General features: G+C 47.2%; 3 protein-coding genes across 4 annotated transcripts; 1 reads left to right on the plus strand and 2 right to left on the minus strand.

Moving 5' to 3' along the window:
- The first annotated feature begins 1,253 nt into the window (after window positions 1-1,253).
- Window positions 1,254-6,045, plus strand: LOC120708668 (phosphatidylinositol:ceramide inositolphosphotransferase-like). Its single transcript, XM_039994043.1, has 12 exons — window positions 1,254-1,601; window positions 1,696-1,785; window positions 3,143-3,229; window positions 3,320-3,388; window positions 4,289-4,369; window positions 4,442-4,513; window positions 4,590-4,650; window positions 4,718-4,820; window positions 4,963-5,058; window positions 5,129-5,175; window positions 5,256-5,410; window positions 5,586-6,045. Exons 1-12 carry the CDS (start codon window positions 1,575-1,577, stop codon window positions 5,664-5,666), a joined length of 969 nt encoding a protein of 322 aa, XP_039849977.1. The 5' UTR covers window positions 1,254-1,574; the 3' UTR covers window positions 5,667-6,045.
- A 1,191-nt stretch (window positions 6,046-7,236) lies between these two features.
- On the minus strand, window positions 7,237-14,632 carry LOC120708669. Its single transcript, XM_039994044.1, has 3 exons — window positions 14,011-14,632; window positions 13,364-13,884; window positions 7,237-7,819 (listed from the first exon to the last, which is right to left on the minus strand). The coding sequence occupies exons 2-3, from the start codon at window positions 13,867-13,869 to the stop codon at window positions 7,597-7,599; spliced, it is 729 nt and encodes a 242-aa protein (XP_039849978.1). The 5' UTR covers window positions 13,870-13,884; window positions 14,011-14,632; the 3' UTR covers window positions 7,237-7,596.
- Window positions 14,633-17,505: 2,873 nt separating this feature from the next.
- Window positions 17,506-19,514, minus strand: LOC120708670 (transcription factor MYB1-like). Of its 2 annotated transcripts, XM_039994047.1 has the most exons (3): window positions 19,083-19,507; window positions 18,271-18,855; window positions 17,506-18,183 (listed from the first exon to the last, which is right to left on the minus strand). In XM_039994047.1, exons 1-3 carry the CDS (start codon window positions 19,429-19,431, stop codon window positions 18,101-18,103), a joined length of 1,017 nt encoding a protein of 338 aa, XP_039849981.1. In that variant the 5' UTR covers window positions 19,432-19,507; the 3' UTR covers window positions 17,506-18,100. The 2 variants fall into 2 exon arrangements, with proteins under 2 accessions (XP_039849981.1, XP_039849979.1); XM_039994045.1 differs by having other exon boundaries at window positions 17,670-18,855; window positions 19,083-19,514.
- Window positions 19,515-20,686: the final 1,172 nt, after the last annotated feature.

Genomic DNA, 20,686 nt, shown 5'->3' on the forward strand with positions numbered 1-20,686 from the left:
TGTGCTTTCTGCCGGCAGCCTAGCTAGCACTTGACAAAGTTTTCAAGTGACGTTGATGGACTTGGCAAAGATTGTTCTCTTTGTGCAAGGATGGTGACGCTGCCACCACTTGCTGTATGTTTCGTTTTCAACTGAAATTGCAGAGAAGAATTCACATTTGCACTCGCGCGCTGCTTGGCAGGAAGGCACGCTGGCAAGACCGCATCCGCCGGCAGCGCGTACGCACGCTTCGAGAGCGGCCGGTTACGGACGCTCCCGCTCGCAAAGCCGTTCGCGGCGATCTCCATGGACGGCCGGCGGTGAGACGGATATGCCCCGCGTGGGAAGAGCAAGCGCGACGAAAAAAAACTACCGCGGGGAGTTGCGATTGGGAGGGACGCGCGGTGCGTATATTTATGCACAAATCTGCCAATTGTTAAAAAATGAAAAAGTAGGATGAAAAAGTATTGGAGAGAGTTTTTTTTCTAAAAAAACAAGGATAGAAAAGTGAGATTGAGAATTCTGGGAGATGCTCAAGGACAAAAAAAAAAGAAACTACAGATTTATTAAAAAAATGTGAAAGAGCGAAATCGAGAGGGACACTGTTTTGGCGAAAGGTTGTATCTCTGGACGAGCGGAATGGTCAGAAACAAGAACATTGCGGTGGTATGCCGCGTGGATCAATGTTCAGTATGAACATCTGAAATCTGCATGTTCCGAGCCGAGCGAAAGCTACATGTCTTGCATGGCGACATTGCCTTTCTTTTTGAGCTGGACACGTCAACATCCGGTGATCTGGAAGGCGGCGGGCCCCGGACATGTACGCTGTCGACCATGGGCACCGTACAGTTAGCTTTCTCCGGTTCTCTGGCCCAAGTGCCCAACCGATCGAATTAACAAAACGCGGACACCCATTGCATCTTCTCTTCTCTTTCTGAACTGGTTACAAAAAAAATATTTGGACACGGTTTCTAAAAAAAGGATAGGGATCAAGGATCGGCCAACACGGTTGCGGGATGCGTACATAAAAAGAGCAGTGATACGCGCACATGGCCATGGGAGGGGCACAAGCACAAGCAGTCAAGCACAACACGGTGGAATCGCCAAGTCCACCGCCGGCCTCCCTAGGAATCAACGCAGCTGAGAGCAACCGCTCCGATCGAACTGGCCGGTTAGGAGTCGTGGCCTCGTTGGAGCCCGCGGCTTTTACGAAAACGCCCCCCCCCCCCCCCCCCTTTTTCACGAACCCACCCTTCCCCGATTCAAACCGTCGCCGCCGTCACCGAGCGAGTCGTGACTCCCCCCCTGCGGCGGCCTGCGACCACCCGTCGCGTCTCCGGGAGCCACATTTGCCCCCGTCCCCTCCGCTTCCCTCCCCCCTCGCCGTGGCCTCGGGAGCTGAGGCTGAGCTGCCTCGGGCGGGTGGGTCGTCGTCCGCCCGGCGGCTGCGGCTGCGGCGGTTACCAGGCGCGGCGAATTCCGGCGCGGGACGCCGCGATCCCCGCAGTGATGTGCGGATCGGAGCATGGGTGTGACCCCACCGGGAGGTAGCGGCGGCTGGCGGAGGGCTCGGAGCGGGAGCTGCGGACACGACCATGTACATCGCGCGGGAGGCAACCAAGGTATCGATTCGCTGGCCACTTCCTGTCTTCGCCGTGCGCTAGGTATTTGCTTGTCAAGTTTTGCTGATTGTGATTGGTGTCCGCGGCCGCGCAGCTGTGGAGGAAGGTGAGCGCGGAAACGACTGCGGAGCTGCAGCTTCTGCTGGAGAAGTGGCAACTGCTGCTTGCCGGATTGGTGTTCCAGGTGAGCTTCTCAATCGATCTCGTTTAATTTTATCTCATGTGTGTGGGTGTGTGTGTGGGCTGTGGCGCTGCTTGTTGTTAGACCGGCTCTTTAGTATTTTTTGGGTGGGAGACGGTTCCCACCGTTTTCTTCTTTCGAATTTTAGTTACCTCTTTATTTTTCTAAAAAAATAGTTACCTCTGTATTTTGTGCTTGCTGCTAAACTTAGCGCTTGTCCGCTCGATTTAGGAGCTGTCACCTATACTATGATGATTCAGCTCGATGGTTGTCAGTTCAACTGAGAATATTCCCACTAGAGTTTACGCTAAACTTGTGTGCTGACTGAACAAATATTTATGCAGACACCAACCGCTTCTAGATTTATGTGCATGATGATTTGTTGTTCATCAGGGCGAGAGTGTCGTAGAAGCAAGTATACTGCGAAATTTATTCTGTGTTGTGTCTTCTGGGTATGCATTGAGCTACTGATATATATGGCATGTTGTGCGTGAAAACTGAGATTTCACATGGGTGGTAGAAGCACGGGCTAGCTCTTTATTCAAATCGTTGTTCAGCTAAATTAAAGGTGAAAAGGCTCTGTATCCTGAGCATGTCCCAGTTTCCGGCATGGATAATTATTACTCCTTCCCAGGAATACATTATATAAAATGCCTTTCAAGTCTTACTTTATATACCCCAAAAGTTTCTTTAAAAAATTACAAAGCAGTAACTACTTAGTTATCAGAAGTCTTCTTGAATTTATTTTTGTTCTGCATATAATCTAGGCCCTTTACCACTTTCTTCTAGCAAACTCCTTTAGCAGATTTTTTTTGTGTGACAAATAACACATCCTCATGTAAGCTTTATAGGAAAAGAAACATCAGTTCTAGACATCAATAGAGATACAGCCATAGCAGTGCACATATAAAAAACTTCGAACATACATTTTCGGGATAACACTGGCATTTTGCTATAATGATCTACAAAGATGTGTCCTGGCAATCTACCTTGGCTGATGTAATTTATCCTTTCAATTTTGAGCATTCCTTCATTCATTTAGAGTACAACTCAGGTCTTTTGTGCTAGCCCAGTCTATTTGTATCTTGTCCAAGAACTTTGTGATCTCTTGTATCAGTTTTTTTTCCTCTGTGAGACTTCCGCGTGCTTGTACAATATACCTGCCTTGCTTTTGCTTCATTACAACTTTCTGCTAATACAAAGTCTTTTAGGGTTCTCCATTTTGAGTTTGCAAAAAGTTTTTAATATCTGAATTTCCACAATTCTGCATTGTCTTCTCCGAATTTATTGTTAACATATTTTCATCAGTTCAATATTGGATGATTTTGGAGATTCATGCAATGATTTTGCCTATAATTAGTACATTCATGGATTGGCTGCTCGAGGAGTACATTACTTGCACCGACCCGGACCACTGCTCCAGGACTTGGGATTTTTGGCCCTTCCGGTATGCCAGGTTTTATTCAGTTCATGTTAATAAAAGAATACAAGGTACTGATTTCGTTTGTCCCATTGGTGACGCATCTCCATATGGTAGGAACTTGGACAAGAGAAAGGTTATCTTAGCGAGAGTGTATTCACTTTCATCTTCATTTCCTTTCTGTTGGTAGGTAACCTTTTACTTCGCAATTTTTTTTGTTTGATGTTGATTACTCATATCATGAGTGTGTGCATGTTTAATGCTGAGAACTAAACTCCACATTATGCAATCGATCCAACATGAAAAATCTGAAGTGCCGGTTATCTAGAGGACTAGACTGATATGTCAAACTTTGTGATTTAGCTTAATGTGACTTTTTGACATGAACGCAGATGGGTCTGACGATTGGTGTATGAAATTATTTGAGTTAGAGCGCCCCACCTAGCCAACCCGACCATAAAACCCAGGTGTTATAGTGGGAGGGGTGGGGGCTTTTATCCTCAGTCCAACATTCCCCCTACGGCGTGCGAGCCCGGCGTAGCCCGCAGCAGGTTCTAGTACCCGGCGTAGCCCGCAGCAGGTCTCAGCACACGAGAGACGCAGGAGAAATCGCGCAGCGGAAATTGCGTGGCCGGGAGGGATCGAACCCAGGACCTCGGCTCTGGTACCAAGTTAGAGCGCCCCACCTAGCCAACCCGACCATAAAACCCAGGTGTTATAGTGGGAGGGGTGGGGGCTTTTATCCTCAGTCCAACAATTTGGAATCCCCACCATGATTTACCTTTAGATAAATTGGATCTCTCATTTAATTTCAATGTTTGTTGAGGTTAGATAATATAAGTTTCATGTGGACTGTCCATGTCTAAACTAACAAAAATGTTTGTTTGGTGATGTATTTTTTAAACTGCCATCATATATGATGGAGGTTCCACATTTGTACAAATCTTTTTGGATCTGTTTTTGTAATATGCTCTTGGTGCCCATTGCATGTTTTCTTAAATGTTTAGTGCTAATTTTCTATAAGGATTGGTCATATACTAGGATTATGAGCTATTGAGCATTGACAATTTGTTTATGGTATTGCAGTGGAGTTTTCACCCTTTTATTTATCATAGCAAACGCTTCTACACTGTTCTACTGTGGCGAAGGGTGCTGGCATTTTTAGTTGTAAGTGTGGCTGTCTTATTTTGATGATGTTCAGATTTATATCCGTGTTTGTGACCATAATTTCCTGTATAGGCTTCACAATTTTTACGGATTATCACATTTTACTCCACTCAACTTCCAGGTCCAAATTATCACTGCCGTGAGGTAACTTTGATTTCTCTGTCCAAAGCATATACTCGTGAGCACTATTGCTAATACAATCATTTCATACCATTCATAGGGCTCAAAACTTGCCACTCTTCCACCACCAAATAATGCACTTGAAGTGCTCCTGATTAACTGTAAGTTTTCTATTGTTGGCTTACTCGTGTGGGTGGAAAGTTTTCTTGACTCAAATATTCTTTGCAGTTCCTCGTGGAGTGCTTTTTGGTTGTGGTGATCTGATATTCTCATCTCACATGATCTTTACCCTAGTTTTTGTGCGCACATACTATAAATATGGATCAAACAGGTACTGAAATCTATAGTGGCAGTCATGGGTCCCAGTGTGTCTTGCATAGTCACTGTGTAATCTGTGAAATTTTCTATCAGTTGCCTCCCCAACCAACCCTGTTCACATGTTCTAGTTTCCCTGGCGGGTCTCTATGTTGTAGGTTGATTAAGCTCCTTGCTTGGCTGATGGCTATAATTCAGAGTCTTCTTATAATTGCTTCTCGCAAGCACTACACCGTGGATGTTGTTGTTGCTTGGTAGGGACAAAACATAATTTCAATGACATGATTATCTTATCTGCCTCCTTTTGACAGTCTATTTCCACAGGTACACTGTTAATTTGGTTGTATTCTTTGTTGATAAGAAGCTGCCAGGTACATTCATTTACCCTCATGTTCCATGCAAAACGGCCATACGATGCATTCTGTAACAAGCTTATCTGGCAATTCTGCAGAAATGCCAGATCGTGCAAATGGATTATCTCAGCTTCCAGTAAGCTCAAAAGATAAAGACGGGAGGACGAAGGAAGAGCTCCATAAACTTAATGGAAGGATGAGGGATGAGTTGCATAAATTGTTAAATGGGAACACTGTCGATGCTACTGATCGGGTACTATAGAACACTTATGACCTCAGAATCTCTGAATCAACATAAATGGTTTGGTCCTTGGGGCATGCATAAACTTAAAAAATGAGCTAGTATATCTCACTGCTTTCGCACCTCAATAACCTCGTGCTTTTTTGTTCCGAGTTTTCTTAACGTATCCCTTTCCTGGTCATTTCAGCGACAACGAGTGCAGATGAATGGGAAGCATGGAGAAGACATGAGCCACAGTGTCTCTGATGCCACTCCCACTGGTACCTGATCAGCTGCTTTTCTTTGTTCTATCGTCTTTAACGTCGACAGGGGAATCAGCCGGAAAAAAAAAAAGAAAATTGCCTGGTGTGCCTCGGCTGCAACATCATTTGGTTCGGCTCCTCTGCACGGATAAATGAGGTGTTTGAACTTTAAAATAGTGGTAGAAACTGTAAAAGAATTAGATTGCCACGGCTTTTCTCAGAGGCTGATGCTACAGTTTTGCATCCTTCAGACTTTCTAAAATGGATGATATTAGACAGAAAAAAAATGATCTGTGATGTATATATCAATTAGATTCAGCTTAGTCCCCCTTCGAAAAAAATCAGCTGTGGTGAATTGGTGATTGCTAATTTATGTTGATCGACAGTAATTGACTAAATTGTACGTGAGCAGCGCGTGGTGGTTGCTTTTATTGGATCCCCTGTGACCGCCTTTGAACGTGCAGCTACTTGTCCGGGCAGATCAATCCGTGTGACGATTGACCGCTGGGCTCACGAGAGCCGAACGCCTCACGGGTTTGGCGCCCTAAAGAAAAAGGCACCCGCTTGGCTGCGCACGTCGCGTGCCGCGAGACGACGGAGTAGAGAGCCAAAGCACATGCGTCCGATGCGTTCCGTGCGCGGAGTTGGCGCGCGCATCGCCGCTCCCGTGTCAGCGACTCAGCGGTGCAGGTGCTGGTGCATGCACGCTGATTGCGATGCACGGCTTGCGAAGCGATATAGGCCGTAGATCACAACTCGTAAACCTGTAAACACAAAAAAAAAATCACATTGAATGTTTGGACACATACATAGAGTATTAAATGAAGTCTATTTACAAAACTTTTTGTATGGATGGGCTGTAAATCGCGAGACGAATCTAATGAGCCTACTTAATTCATGATTTGCAACATTGATACTACAGTAATTATCTCATTAGATTCGTCTCGCAATTTACAATCCATCTGTGTAAAAAATTTTATAAATAAACTTCATTTAGTATTTCAAATTAGCAAGATTCCATGCCAAATTTTTTTTAAGTTTCATCTAAACACGGCCATAGTATCTGTGGCAGTTGCGCTGCATCCCTGTCAAAGGCGCTGCGAAAGTTTTACAGTTTCTGTGTGCCCAAAATAAAGTTTTACAGTTTCTGCCGCATATGGACAGCGACCGCGTGGATCCGAGACTCTGAATCTCTCTGAATAAATGGCCTGGGATTGTGCTGCTACCACTGTCCAATTGCAGAAATGTTGCCAGCTTCGTAACTTGTAGTACTGAACCTTTGAAGATCAACAAGAAATGCCATGCACAATTGCCAAAATGAATGCTGATTGCTGCACCTCAGGTGCATCTCCCTTGAATCGCGCAAGCTGCATGTGACCGAGTGATTCGATACCTTGGGCACTTAAACTCGCGAAATCTGCGAAATGATGTTGCCGGGTACCCCAATCCTTCGCTCTCTGGTGACAAGGGCTTGTGGCGAAGGTAGGATACACCAGAAGGCAGAAGCCTAACTACCCTGTACAAGCTGCAGTTCCTACAGATGTCTGCGTAATGGAAACTTGGCCACAGTCCGGCCTTTTGGCCGCCCCTTCTGAATTGCAAGAAGAATCTACGTAGAATATGGTGTAAGAATATGAAAGAGTACTATATGATAAGCAACTCAACAGAAAATTGCTTGCTCAAATCACGAAAACATGAAGCAATGAAAAATGCGATCTTCCTTCCATCCCCCGATTCCGCACCCAATCTTTACAGAATAACCCGCCGTCCTTTTTTTTTTTGCATCATGTGCAGTCGTTCTCTCAATAAATTAACACCACCCCTTCACTTCACCCAAGCAACTCTCTTCAAATCTTCAGGTCTGCCCATGCCCAAGCCAGTTTGCGTTCTGGCACTTTCCCATACTTCGTCAGTCTTGGCTCTGGAGCTTTTATTGAGAACAATGCGCGCCAAGACTCATCCAGGGACATTGAAGTGGAAGAGCCAGGATATGACGAATGCAAACACCATGCAAGCGAGGAGGAAGTTGAGGAACCGGCGCCCTTGCCAAAACCTCCGAGGCTCGGCGGCTGTTGCCTGGGCAGCCGCGGTGCTGCTCGACTCATTCCACTGCTCGATGAAGTCCGCATCACTGAAACCTGCCACGTTGCACGCGGTTGAGCCACAGATTTCGCAGATCCTATGACAATAAAAGAGGGGATGGAGACACTTAAAACAAATTCTTGTTTATATTCAGATGATATGGTATGGATACAATTTTACCAACACATTTAATAATGACTAACTAAACTTATATAAGAACTGCAAGCAACACAAAGCTTGAATATGATACGAAGCAAAAATAAAAGCAAACATAATTTCAATTCAATCGGATGTAGGCCTAATTTCATATGAACACCATGTAAGGAGATGATTCTGAAGTAGGGGAACAAAGTTGCTTCAATATCCTTACAACAACAACAACAACAATATAGCCTTTTTTCCCAAGCAAGTTGGGGTAGGCTAGAGATGAAACCCGAAAGAAATAAGTTCAAGGTTCAGGCACATTGATAGCTAGTCTCCAAGCGCTCCTATCCAAAGCAATCTCTTTAGAGATATTCCAATTCTTAAGGTCTCTCTTAACCGATTCATCCCACGTCAGTTTAGGTCTACCTCTACCCCTCTTTACATTATCGACCCGCTCAAGAACCCCATTACGCACCGGCGCCTCAGGAGGCCTTCGTTGGACATGTCCAAACCATCTCAGCCGATGCTGGGTAAGTTTCTCCTCAATTGGTGCCACTCCGACCCTATCCCGAATAACTTCGTTCCGGACTCTATCCCTCCTTGTGTGCCCGCAAAACCACCGCAACATCCGCATCTCTGCTACAATCAGTTGCTGGACATGTCGCCTTTTTGTAGGCCAACATTTAGCACCGTATAGCATCGCCGGACGAATTGCTGTCCTATAAAATTTGCCTTTTAGCTTTTGTGGCACCCTCTTGTCACAAAGGATGCCAGAAGCTTGTCGCCATTTCAACCAGCCAGCTGAAATTCTATGCCTAACATCTTCATCAATGTCGCCATCCTTTTGTAGCACCGATCCTAAATACCGAAAAGTATCCTTCTGGACCACCACTTGTCCATCTAGACTAACGTCTCCCCCCTCATGCCTAATCGCGCTGAAATCGCACATCATGTACTCGGTCTTGGTCCTACTAAGTCTGAACCCTTTCGACTCTAACGTGCGTCTCCACAGCTCTAACTTCCTATTAACCCCTGCCCTACTCTCGTCAACTAGCACCACATCATTAGCAAATAGCATACACCAAGGGATCTCACCTTGTATATCCCTTGTGACCTCATCCATCACTAAAGCAAATAAATAAGGGCTCAATGCTGACCCCTGGTGTAGGCCTATGTTAATAGGAAAGTCAGTGGTGTTGCCATCACATGTCCGGACAAACGTCGTCGCATCCTTGTACATATCCTTAATGAGGGTAATGTACTTAGTTGGGACTTTGTGCTTCTCCAAGACCCACCACATGACATTTCTCGGTACTTTGTCATATGCCTTCTCAAGGTCAATGAAGACCATGTGCAAGTCCTTCTGCTCTCTATATCTCTCCATCAATTGTCATATTCAAAAAATCGCCTCCATGGTTGACCTTCCAGGCATGAACCCAAATTGGTTTTGGGTCACACTTGTCACTCTTCTTAGGCGATGCTCGATAACCCTCTCCCAAAGCTTCATCGTATGGCTCATCAGCTTAATCACACGGTAGTTAGTACAATTTTGAACATCGCCCTTGTTTTTGAAGATAGGTACTAATATACTTCTCCTCTATTCTTCCGGCATCTTGTTTGACCGAAAAATGAGATTAAAAAGCTTAGTTAACCATACTATTGCTCTATCTCCTAGGCATCTCCACACCTCAATGGGGATACCATCAGGACCCATCGCTTTACCTCCCTTCATCCTCTTCAAAGCCTCCCCGATCTCTACCTCCTGCATTCTCCTCACAAAACGTCTGTTGGTATCGTCAAAAGAGTCATCTAACTCAAGGGTAGGGCCCTCACTCTCCCCATTAAACAACTTATCGAAGTACTCTCTCCATCTATCCATGATGTCCTCATCCTTCACTAGTAGTCGATCTGTCCCATCCTTAATGCATTTGATTTGGTTGATGTCCCTTGTCTTCCGCTCGCGGATCCTAGCCATCCTATAAATGTCCTTCTCCCCTTCTTTCGTGCCTAGCCGCTGATACAGGTCATCATACGCCTTACCCTTTGCTACACTCACAGCTCGCTTTGCAACCCTCTTCGCTAATTTATAGCCCTCGATGTTGGCTGCACTCTTGTCAAGGTGGAGGCGCTTGAAACACTCCTTCTTCTCCTTAATAGCCCTTTGCACCTCGTCATTCCACCACCAGGTGTCTTTCCCCTCCTGTTTGCCTCCCCTACTCACGCCAAACACCTCTGAGGCCACCTTCCGAACACATGTTGCCATCTTTAGCCACATGTCATCTGCGTCTTCTCCTTCTTCCCAAGGCCCCTCACCTAGCATCCTTTCCTTAAACGCTTGTGCCGCTTCCCCTCTAAGCTTCCACCACTTTGTTCTCGCAATCTTGGCACGTTTGTCCCGGTGGACACGTACCCGAAGACGAAAGTCCGCCACCACAAGCTTGTGTTGAGGGACAACATACTCCCCAGGTATCACCTTACAATCTAAGCAATCACGTCTATCCTCCCTCCTAGTAAGGATAAAGTCGATCTGGCTCGAGTGTTGTCCACTACGAAACGTCACAAGATGGGATTCCCTCTTCTTAAACATGATATTCGCTATCAACAAGTTGTAGGCTAACGCGAAGTTCAACACATCCTCCCCCTCTTGACTCCTGCTGCCGTACCCAAAACCCCCGTGCACTCGCTCGAACCCTACATTAGTCGCACCCACATGGCCGTTGAGATCTCCTCCTATGAAGAGTTTCTCGCTGGTAGGCACGGTACTAACCATGCTATCTAGATCTTCCCAGAACTGCATCTTGGTGCTCTCACTAAGACCTACCTGAGGGGCATAGGCACTGATCACATTCAAAACCGAATCTCCAACTACCAACCGGATTAGGATAATCCGGTCGCCTTGCCTTCTAACCTCTACGACTCCATCCTTAAGGCTCATATCAATCAAGATGCCTACACCATTCCTACCCGGAGTTGCTCCCGTGTACCAAAGCTTGAAGCCAGTATCCTCAACCTCCTTCGCCTTCTGACCCTTCCATTTAGTCTCCTGAACGCATAGAATATTTACACGCCTCCTAATTGCTACATCAACTAGCTCTCGCAACTTACCCGTTAGGGACCCTACGTTCCAGCTACCTATACGAATCCTAATTGGCTCGGCTAGCTTCCTTACCCTTCGCACCCGTCGAGGGAAGTGCGAAGACCCTTGCTCATTTTTCACTACACCCGGGCGTAGATGTAGCGCGCCATTCAGGTGACGACCCGACCCTTGCTCACTTATCATCGTACCCAGGTCATGATACGACGCGCCCTTGGGGGGATGGCGACCCGGCCCTTGCCCATTTATCACCACACCCGGGTTCCGATGTAGCGCGTCGCTAAGAGGGTTACGCCCCAACGAGTTTCTTATGGGTTTCAAATCCATTAGAGTGGCTATTTTTATGCTGGTTTGCCAAAAACTAACGCAACCCTCCTCCTTTATCCGGGCTTGGGACCGGCTATGCTGAGACGACTCAGGAGAGAGAGTCTTCCAGTCAGCATAGGCGGAGTTCAATATCCTTACAAAATTACAAAAAACTAAGTGATCAAGAGGGTTTAATGAAGTACATATAACAATTTGTACAGTTCATTTGAGTATAAAATTTTCCAAGACAATATAATTCTCATGATACCTCATTTCAAGTGATTAAACTTGAGTGTCAAGAAGGTGTCTACTGATATCATGCATAGGACTTTGAGCTCACTTTCATAATTTCGACCAATCTGGAATTTACTAAAAAGGTTCAAATACAAGGATTGTATTTTGAAAAAGTGAAGCTTTATAAATTTGACCACATTTATTCAAATAATAAGTTTGTGTAGTCTATAAAAAAACTCGGCCGGGTGGGGAAAGATCGCCCCACCGATATTAAGCTAAGAAGAAGCCTCAGCTTCCCCGACCGAGAAAATCCCCGAACCCCAGCCCCGCCCTGACACTGGGAACCGTAACCCATGGGAATTGCCTGGGCCATACACGGTCCTCAGGCCAACCTGGGCCGGCTCTAAACCAGTGCTTTGGCACACGGGACCGGCGAGAGGATTTTTTTAACCACAGTCTGAAATTCGCTCCCACGGGGATTCGAACTCAGGACCTATGGAGTGCCGCTCGAGTGTCTTAACCGCTAGGCTAAGCACCCTTTGGATTCGTATATTGAAATTCATATAAACTATATTTGGCTCTGCAGCTATAAGTGACATATTTTGTGAGAAAATAATCTACAAAGTCTGTGCTTGAAGACCCACAAAAAAACACAGTGATTTTGTAGACAGAAGAATTAGTAACACCTGGCTATAACATCTTTTACCTCGAACGTGTAGGAACGCTGTGCATCTGGCTATAACATCTTGACAATAAAGCAAATCAAAAGATGTATGTTACATTGTAAAGAAAGCTGCCCCTTCAATTCATCTGGATGCTTGCATTTGAATTGAATGGGCACTAAACGGTATCCTTTTTCTTGAAAACTTGTACTCAAAGAGTCTCATAATTGTTGTTTCTTCAAGATGATAGCATGGTGCAAAGTTATTTTTCATTTACGCTATGGATGAAAAAAATGAGTGGACGGGAGAAAGCAAAGAAATTTGGCACTACTGATGTAGCTTAACCTAGGTTTTCCTTTTATGCATTGTGCCTTTACCCATCACTTTCCATTCCTCCACTCCATTTTACTATAATTATCAACCAGAAATCTAGATTTCATATACCTGATGTGAGGAAAACTATGCTTGCCACTCTTTTGAATTAAGCATTTTCTGAATAACATTTGACACTGAAAAGCACGTCTGCTGAGCAACTTTTTTGATTCAGTAACCTGTGCTGCTTATAACCTTCACCAGTTCACCCTATGTGGAATTCTCGGCCTAAACGAACTATTTGGAAAACCATTCTGCGGTAAGTTGCCCAACAAAAAGGATCCTCTCTTCCCCAACATGAAGATACTAAACACTCAGTGTACCTTTTTACGCTGAACTATGATTAGTACCTACAATTTTCATGGAAGCTGACACGACAGCACCACTATATCAAAGTGACTTCCACGTTGGAGGATCAACAGAATTACACAAGAATCTGCAAGAGAAGGCCAGGCCAAAAAGGGGAATCTGACTTTATCGACTCTCCAATGCTCTACCATATGGCCAATCCAAAGCCCTTCGATAACCTACGAATCAACTGATTCCACTTTAACCTTTCCTCCCCCATCTCCTTGAAACCTTTATCATCCACCTAACTTAAGAAAAATAGCAATTTCCTGCTAAGATTCCATAACCATGTGCTCATGCAGACAAATGACAACCTTTTTTTTTCTTCTCACAAAGGCATTTGTCCTAAACAAACAGTGACAGGATTGCAATTGCAAGGAACTCTTAACACATGAAAAATTCTGGCAGCCTGTAAACTTGACATGTAAATGGCAATCATGCAAAGCAGATTTTGTATGGACACGGCAGCGGGTGGACTTACTTGTTGCCTCTGATCTTGAACCAGGTCTCGGCGCACTGTTTGTGGGCGCAGGAGAGGTCGTCCTTGCAGGAGCAACCGAGCACGATGCCGGCGCCGGACTCGGCGGCGGCGCTGTCCAGGCCGAGGTGGCAGATGCGGCAGTTCCTCTCGGCCTTGTCTGGGCTAGCCTTTGTGATCTCGGCCAGCCCCGCCTCCAGGTCGACGACGTCGTCCAGCGAGCACTCCGACACGCACGACTTCCTGGCGCGCTCTGCGGCGTCCCCGGCGCCGGCACTGGCGCCGGCGTCGCAGCTGACGGACGCGGACGTGGCCTCGAAGGCGGAGCCTTGCCGCGAGTGCGAGTGCCAGGACCGGTCCTCGGCGTCCGAGAACCGCTGGCTCCCCTCATCCTCGTCCGAGCTCTCCTCCCCGAGTCGCGGCCCGCCGCCGCTCACGCGGCCTCGCTCCACGCCAGGCTCGACGGCCGCGGCGGCGGTGATCGCCGATTGCTTGCCGTCGTTCACCATGGCCAGAAAAGAAACCTACGGAATGAATTCAAGGAACGGAAAGAATTTACTCGAGTTGCCCGGGCATGGCGGCATCTACTCCCGACCAGAGCAGATTGGGAGGGGAGCAAAGAAGAGACGCCGAAAGCGCGCAGTAAATACCACCCGCGCAGGCGGCGTCAAGGGAACCAGGCGTGAATCCACAGCTCAATGCGGCCGATCACGAGGAGAAGCGAGGCAGCAACAATCCAGAGGAGAGAGTTGAACATGGAGGCCGCCGCAAGATTGGATTTTCAAGTGACCCCCTCGAAGATCCACAGGCGTGGACCGCGGCAGATAAAACAAAACAGAAGAGAGAGAGAGAGAGAGAGAGAGAGAGAGAGAGAAGCGGAAGGAGTTAGCTCTACACCTCCAAACGCAGGGGGTGGTAGGCGGAAGAGAGAAGGGGGAAAGAAAAGACTTCGCCGCCGTGGGTGTCGGAGAGGGGAACTGGGGAAGAGAGGGAGCCGGGGATGGCTGGCCGTATCCGTCCCTCGGAGAGTCGGAGTCGGGTGCTCTGCTCACCGGCTCACCCCGTGGACGTGGAGTGGACTAGCTGTACAAGGCCACAAGGGGCGAGACTGTCATGTGCTGCATCGGAGTTGGGAGTCAGCACCCAAGCCAACCAACAATCGCTCATCGACTCCAATCCGGTGGTACGAAATGTTCAGCTGGCCAGTACTCTCTAGTGCCTTGCAACCACAACAATGACCGCAGCAGCAGGAGGTGGTTGCATGAATGAGCACATGACCTCCAAGGCCGTGCCATTGATCACCAAACACGAGACGAGAGCATCATCAGGTGATGTACGCCGCCGCGACGTCGTACGGGGTGGTTCAATTCACGGCTTGAACAGCCAGTTTGGTGCCAATTCCCCGGTCATGGCTTTAACGATCCAACAGTTTCAGCAATCGCAGAAACCAGAAGACGCACGGCAGTGGCACGGCCGGCAGCTCGACCTGGAATGCGCGAAAGGAAGACCCGCGGAGTTGAAGACGCCATCGTCCGTTCGAGCATGGCATCACAACCCCCAGCTTTCAGCGAGGCCGGTGGCTAATTAATCTCTCTCCGGCGGCCGGCGGCGGCGCCACCTCAGCCGGAGAGAGCATCCTGCAGGTGGCAGCCTGGTAGGCGTGACTTGGATTCGACACCGACGCGAGATATTTCCGGCCAGCTCCTCGCTGCTTTCCTTTTTGCTGTCTGCTTTCCTGGACGGGGATGGAAAGGCATCAGGAGTCCCGGGCCTGCCGACCGCGGTCGCGCTGGTCGTGTCTCGGTCTCCCTCCCGCGCATCCTGCCGCCGGTGCTGGAGGAGCAGTCAAGCTTCCAGCGAACAATCTTTCACGTGACTGCAACAGCGGATTCTTCTGAGACCTGGATAAAAAAGAAGATGGTGTTCCTATTCTCTTTCTTTTCTATTTTTTTTCACGTGACTACAACAGGCAACAGCGGTGTTACGGCGCATGGGTGCAGATGCTACCCGAAAACTAACACATGCGGCACGGGCAGGAGGAATCTAGCTTGGGAGATCAAATCGTCAAGGCTGGCTGGCCTTGAACAAAACTAAGCCGACCCGACCAGCACCTCCATCTCGGGCCCGACGAGGAACTATTCACCTAATCGAAATCCTAACAAACCCCACGATTTTCCTTCCGATGCGTCGAGCTGTTTCCAATCAGCATCCATGGGCCACGGCCGGCCCCCATGACGGTCAGAAACTCAGAATCTTCAATCTCAGCATCGGCACAGGCACATCCTGATCCTACTACAACTCACAGCGCGGGGTCGGCCGCCAGGTCCATCCTCCTGGTGCCAACCGGCATCCAATCCAAGGAGCAGCAGCTCAACAGGCTGAAGCAACGTCGCGCCTAATCTGAACAGCCCAAAGCAGCAATTTCAAAGGATTAGGTGCCAGATTGTCAGAACTCAGGCGTTAGCAAAGGAACAATCCTGCAGTACATTTGCCAGGCTTTGCTTGGTTCAGCACTATAAATTGCCCATGGAGCCTCAGGAGGACCTAACCCTGACGACCAAGGAAGGAAACATGTGAGAGTAACTTGGTTAAGCAGATGATTACCCCCACGGCCCCACACAAACCAAAACCACGTGCTTGCCTAAGCTCATGTTTAGTGGCATGTGCAGTCTATGTAGAAATAGGTGTCGGGTGCAGTGCAGGCACAAAAAAGCTCCAGCAAGACCATAAACCCAGACAGCAACAGGAAAGGCCAAGGGCAATATGCTGAAGGATGTCAACAAAGAAAAGATGTGCAATTCATACAGACACATTGCACATGCAGCAAGAGATAAAGATTAGACGACAACTAAATGATATTGCTCAGAAGGAATGCAAATAGAGGTAACACCACAGCAGGACCACAAAAGTGAAGGGAAAATGGAAATGGCCACCGATGATGGAAATAAAATAAACCTTAGTCATGAAACAGCGAGGTTATGCCGACATTTATGAATGAGTGGTCATGGTGTGCATGGAGGGCATCACATGGTCCCAAATAGAAACTTGAAAGGAGACAACTTTGGGTCTACCCTGATAATGCAAACCAGAATATGCAATCTAATGAAAGCAAGACTAACCAACTACCAGACTAACATGATTGCGCTAATACAAATTATCACACACCGATAATCGGAGCATTTCATCTTAATAAAGACAAGTCATATTAATGCTGCCTTCAACAAGTGTAATATGCCTTCAACAAGTCATATTAATGCTGCCTTCACAAGCCAACTGGGCAGACAGCAGAAGCAGTGGTGACACTAAAAAGAAATTTGATCTGTGGTCAGGATGGCTTGTTCAGGAATGTCAAAAGGACATGAAACTATAGTTACTGCTGCCACCATCATTTAGGATTCATATAGTTTCTAGAATATGGAATGCTTACCAACTTTATGCAAAGGAAGATAATAGAGAGCCACCAAATTTGATATGGTACTCCGATTCTCCAGAGCAATTCAAATGCCTAAGGCAATTTGCTTATCCTGTTCCAATTCAACAAAAATAAATGGGAGTATTTATGTTCCCAGAGGACAATAGTGCACGATGAACAAACTGCACAATTTCCTGAAGCACATATATATAGCATAAAAGTCAGATGTGTGGAGTATTTGACTTTTACTGTTTAGTGATCATACCTCAAGTAATGGGAAAAAGAAAGTATATGTTCACCCAAAGGGGCAAAGAAAGAGACTCATTATTAGAAAACCCCACCACAAAACCCTACCCAACAAAAATAAAGAAACACGCACATGGAGCAAGTAACACAACTAGATTTTTTTTTAAAAAAATATCACATGTCTGTTCAAAACCAGTTTTCAGTAATGCCACCAAAAAAATGTCAACCAAACATTACACAGATGTGAGATTTGTTGTTGGCTTAAAATAGTGTGTGTCACGAACAATAGCTGGGATTAAGGTAAGAGACAATTTGTATGACAATCATAAGAAATAAATTCGAGTAAACCATATGCAGTATGCAAACTTGAAGTAGATAATCACAAACTATTGGAGAGAGTAACAACACTCAATAAAGCAGCACGGAAGTGATAATAAAATCAACATAACCTCAACGAACGAACAAAATATTTGCGTAAGCTGATATCACAAGGCCAAGCTATCAAAACATTACTCAAGTACTACTTTACAATGTTTTGCAGTAGCACTACTCTACTGTAAGCTACATAGTGGCTACAAATTAGCAATTTACTTTCGTGGGGAAGGAGGCACCGGGGGACTTTTTACACCACATGAATTCAAGGGACAGGGATTCAACCCTCACGGTCTGCTCCCTGACAGCTTCCACCAAATCGATCCAGTTACAAAGATCTCTCTCCTTAAAGATCACGATCAATCCATATTTGGCTACTTACTTATTTTATGTCAATGCCTATGATGAACTGACAACACATACAAACATAAAATAAATCGCATGTAGTTTCCTATAATGCAAAGCTGCACAATAACTTAAGTAGCACATCCACATGCAACATGGTAAAGTAAATACGTTAGCCTAACACAGCAGTATATTATGGGTGGAAGCACCAGAAACAAGTATACAGTAACGCCCACGAAAGTAAATGCGTTGTCATCTACTGACGGTGAAACACAGAAATGTAATTAATGACTTGACATCATTATGTCTAAATCTAACGAAACTGCAAATATTCCAGCTTGCAAGTTCACAAGATTCCTAATTTGTCAGGCTGGTGGAGCTGACTGCAATAAGCTACTGGCATCACTGCTTTGCATACCGCTTCTCATCCAGGCAATGCTGCTAATTTCTGAAACAAGTGAAGCAAAACTACTACTCAAAATTGGCGGATGATCTTCAAACTCATTGAACTCAGGACCCAGCAAGGAGTTCTTACGAGTCCGCTTTTGGGCACTGCTGCAACCATGCCCACATTTGTTTGGAACCCCAGCAGCAAAGCATGTAGGATCAGCAAACTTGAATACCTCACTTTCAGGAGTCAAAGCTTTAAGAGTTGATTCAGGTTTGAAGACAGAGCTTGGCGTTTCCTGTTGGGTAGGTTCCGAAACATGTCCTAGATTGTATGGTCTGAAAGCACCAATCTTTGCAACTGGTCGGGACAGGTACGGAGGATCAACAGCTTGAGTACTATAACACTGATCTGGGACTGGGATGAGCCATGCCCCAGCAGATGTTTCTGTAACTGTTTGCACAGGAGCGTCCCTTACATCCATAGCTGTGAATGAACTGGGATCTTTTAAAGGCCAAGATTCTTCTGAAACTGCCCTGGACACCTCCGGGACACTCCTCTCCACAGAAACACCATGTTTGCATCGACCATCGTTGCAGTGTCGACGCCTCAGAGTGGAATTCCAGTGATTCTTGATAGCATTGTCGGTTCTCCCATCCAAAAGCTTTGCGATACATGCCCACTTGTTCCCATGGACAGCATGAGCAACCATTATAATACGGTCCTCCTCTTCTGCAGCCAAAGATCACAAGTTTAGCACGCAAATATGACATATAAACATATAAGATTCGCACGAAAAGACAGATTGTACAATGTATCGAGTACAGAAGGGCAACACAAAATCAGCATAGCCACTTATAGATATTGCAAATTCAAAAGTTTCAGGTCAAGGTTCGGTCTCGGTACATTTCTCAGTCATGGGCTAAAAATAGCAATGCAAGGATGAAAGGTGGCGGTACCAGTGAAAGGCTTGCGCTTGACTTGGGGGTCCAGCTGGTTGCACCAGCGCAGGCGGCAGGACTTGCCGGAGCGGCCGGGGATTCCGCGCGCGATCAGAGTCCAGTTGCGCGCCCCGAGCTTCTCCACCAGGTCGCTGAGCACCGCATCCTCCTCCGGGGACCACGGCCCCCTCACCCTCTCCTCCGTGGTCGCGTTGCCCGCCGACGCCGCGGACGCCGCGGCGTCGCCACCGACGGAGGCACCCGAGACAACCACCACGTCGTCGTCCTCCCCGGAAGGAGGCGGGGAGGCTTGGTGCGATTGGGGCTGGGGCGGAGGCTCCGTTAGGGTTTGGGTCTCGACCGCCATCGGGGTAGAGTCGGAATGGGCGGCGGCGGCGGCGGCGGGCGGATCCGATGGCGGCTTCGGCGCTGGTTGGTGGGGACACGAGACTGGGCGAGTGTTCCGGAGGAGTGCCGCTTTTTATTCCTGGCTGCTCGACTGACGCGGGTCCCACACGCTGCTGGTCAATCTTTTCTGCTTCCTGGACAATTTTTCAGTTGGGCCGTAATAAGGTCCCTGCAATTAGGTTTATGGGCTCTTTTTTTTTTCAGGGAACTTTCTTCGCCGTCGTTGGGCCCAATCAAGGAATGCCTGTTGGAGTTTTCTCTTTTGACGGCAAAGCCCGATTTTTTTCTTAAAGAAAAAGTCCAATTTACTACCCTTGTTATAGTCAAAGTCTGAATAACCTCCCTAAACTATAACTTAGTTCAACTTATCCTTTAAATTATACCATTTAGTTTATATTACTACATAATATAATTTGTTTTTTTTTTCTCCATACACAAGTTGAATTTTAATTTCAAACTTTACAAGATAGTAGTGTACATCACAATACATATTTAGAAAAATGTTATAATTTTTTCTCCACTAGTTTTCATATAATTTTAAACTCCAATGATTAATGTATTATTAAGAGAAAAGTCCATTTGACCCCTCCCCCCCTCAACTTGTGGCCGAGTCTAAAAAAACCCCTCCAACTCCAAAACCGGATATTATACACCCTCATCCCCTCAAAACCGGGCAAACAACCCCCCTGCAACAGTGCAGAGCTGTTTTGAGGGTGGTATTTGCTGACATGGCTTCCTCCTCTCTCACTTACATGTGGTCCCCACGTGTCATCATCTACCTCTCCTCTCCTCTCCTCCCCTATCTCCCTCTCCCTCCCAGCAGCGCCGCCGCCTCCCTTCGGCGCGCGAGGCAACGGCCTGTCATCGTCTACCTCTCCTCCCCCATCTCCCTCTCCCTCCCAGCAGCGCTGCCGCTTCCCTTCGGTGCCGCTCGCTGCTCCCGCTGGTAGGCCCCGCTCGCACCGCAGGCGCCGGTCGACCGCGCGCCTGCTGGCCTGGTCCGCCTACTCCGCACCGCACCGCTGCCTCGCGCCGCCCTACCCGTTGCCTCGCATCGCGCCTCCCTCCTCTCTCTCTCCTCCTCCTCCTCCTGGCCAGCGAGCCCCTCCATGGCGGCGGCAGTCGAATCCCGGCGGCCCCCTCCCTCCTCCCTCGTCGCGCCGCCCTGGCCCTCCTCTTCCCACTCCGCATCGGTCCTCTCATGTCTTCCCTCG

Source organism: Panicum virgatum, chromosome 5K, assembly GCF_016808335.1.
Source record: "Panicum virgatum strain AP13 chromosome 5K, P.virgatum_v5, whole genome shotgun sequence".
NCBI lineage: Eukaryota > Viridiplantae > Streptophyta > Magnoliopsida > Poales > Poaceae > Panicum > Panicum virgatum.

Excerpts from the sequence above, each read along its gene's own strand:
- LOC120708668 (XM_039994043.1), top strand. The coding sequence starts at position 1,575 with ATGTACATCGCGCGGGAGGCAACCAAG. Across the intron at positions 1,602-1,695 it reads TCGCGCGGGAGGCAACCAAG|CTGTGGAGGAAGGTGAGCGC; the intron begins GTATCGATTCGC and ends GCGGCCGCGCAG. Across the intron at positions 3,389-4,288 it reads TCTTCATTTCCTTTCTGTTG|TGGAGTTTTCACCCTTTTAT; the intron begins GTAGGTAACCTT and ends ATGGTATTGCAG.
- LOC120708669 (XM_039994044.1), bottom strand. The coding sequence starts at position 13,869 with ATGGTGAACGACGGCAAGCAATCGGCGATCACCGCCGCCGCGGCCGTC. Across the intron at positions 7,820-13,363 it reads TTCAAGATCAGAGGCAACAA|GATCTGCGAAATCTGTGGCT; the intron begins GTAAGTCCACCC and ends TTATTGTCATAG.
- LOC120708670 (XM_039994045.1), bottom strand. The coding sequence starts at position 19,431 with ATGGCGGTCGAGACCCAAACCCTAACGGAGCCTCCGCCCCAGCCCCAA. Across the intron at positions 18,856-19,082 it reads CAAGCGCAAGCCTTTCACTG|AAGAGGAGGACCGTATTATA; the intron begins GTACCGCCACCT and ends CTTTGGCTGCAG.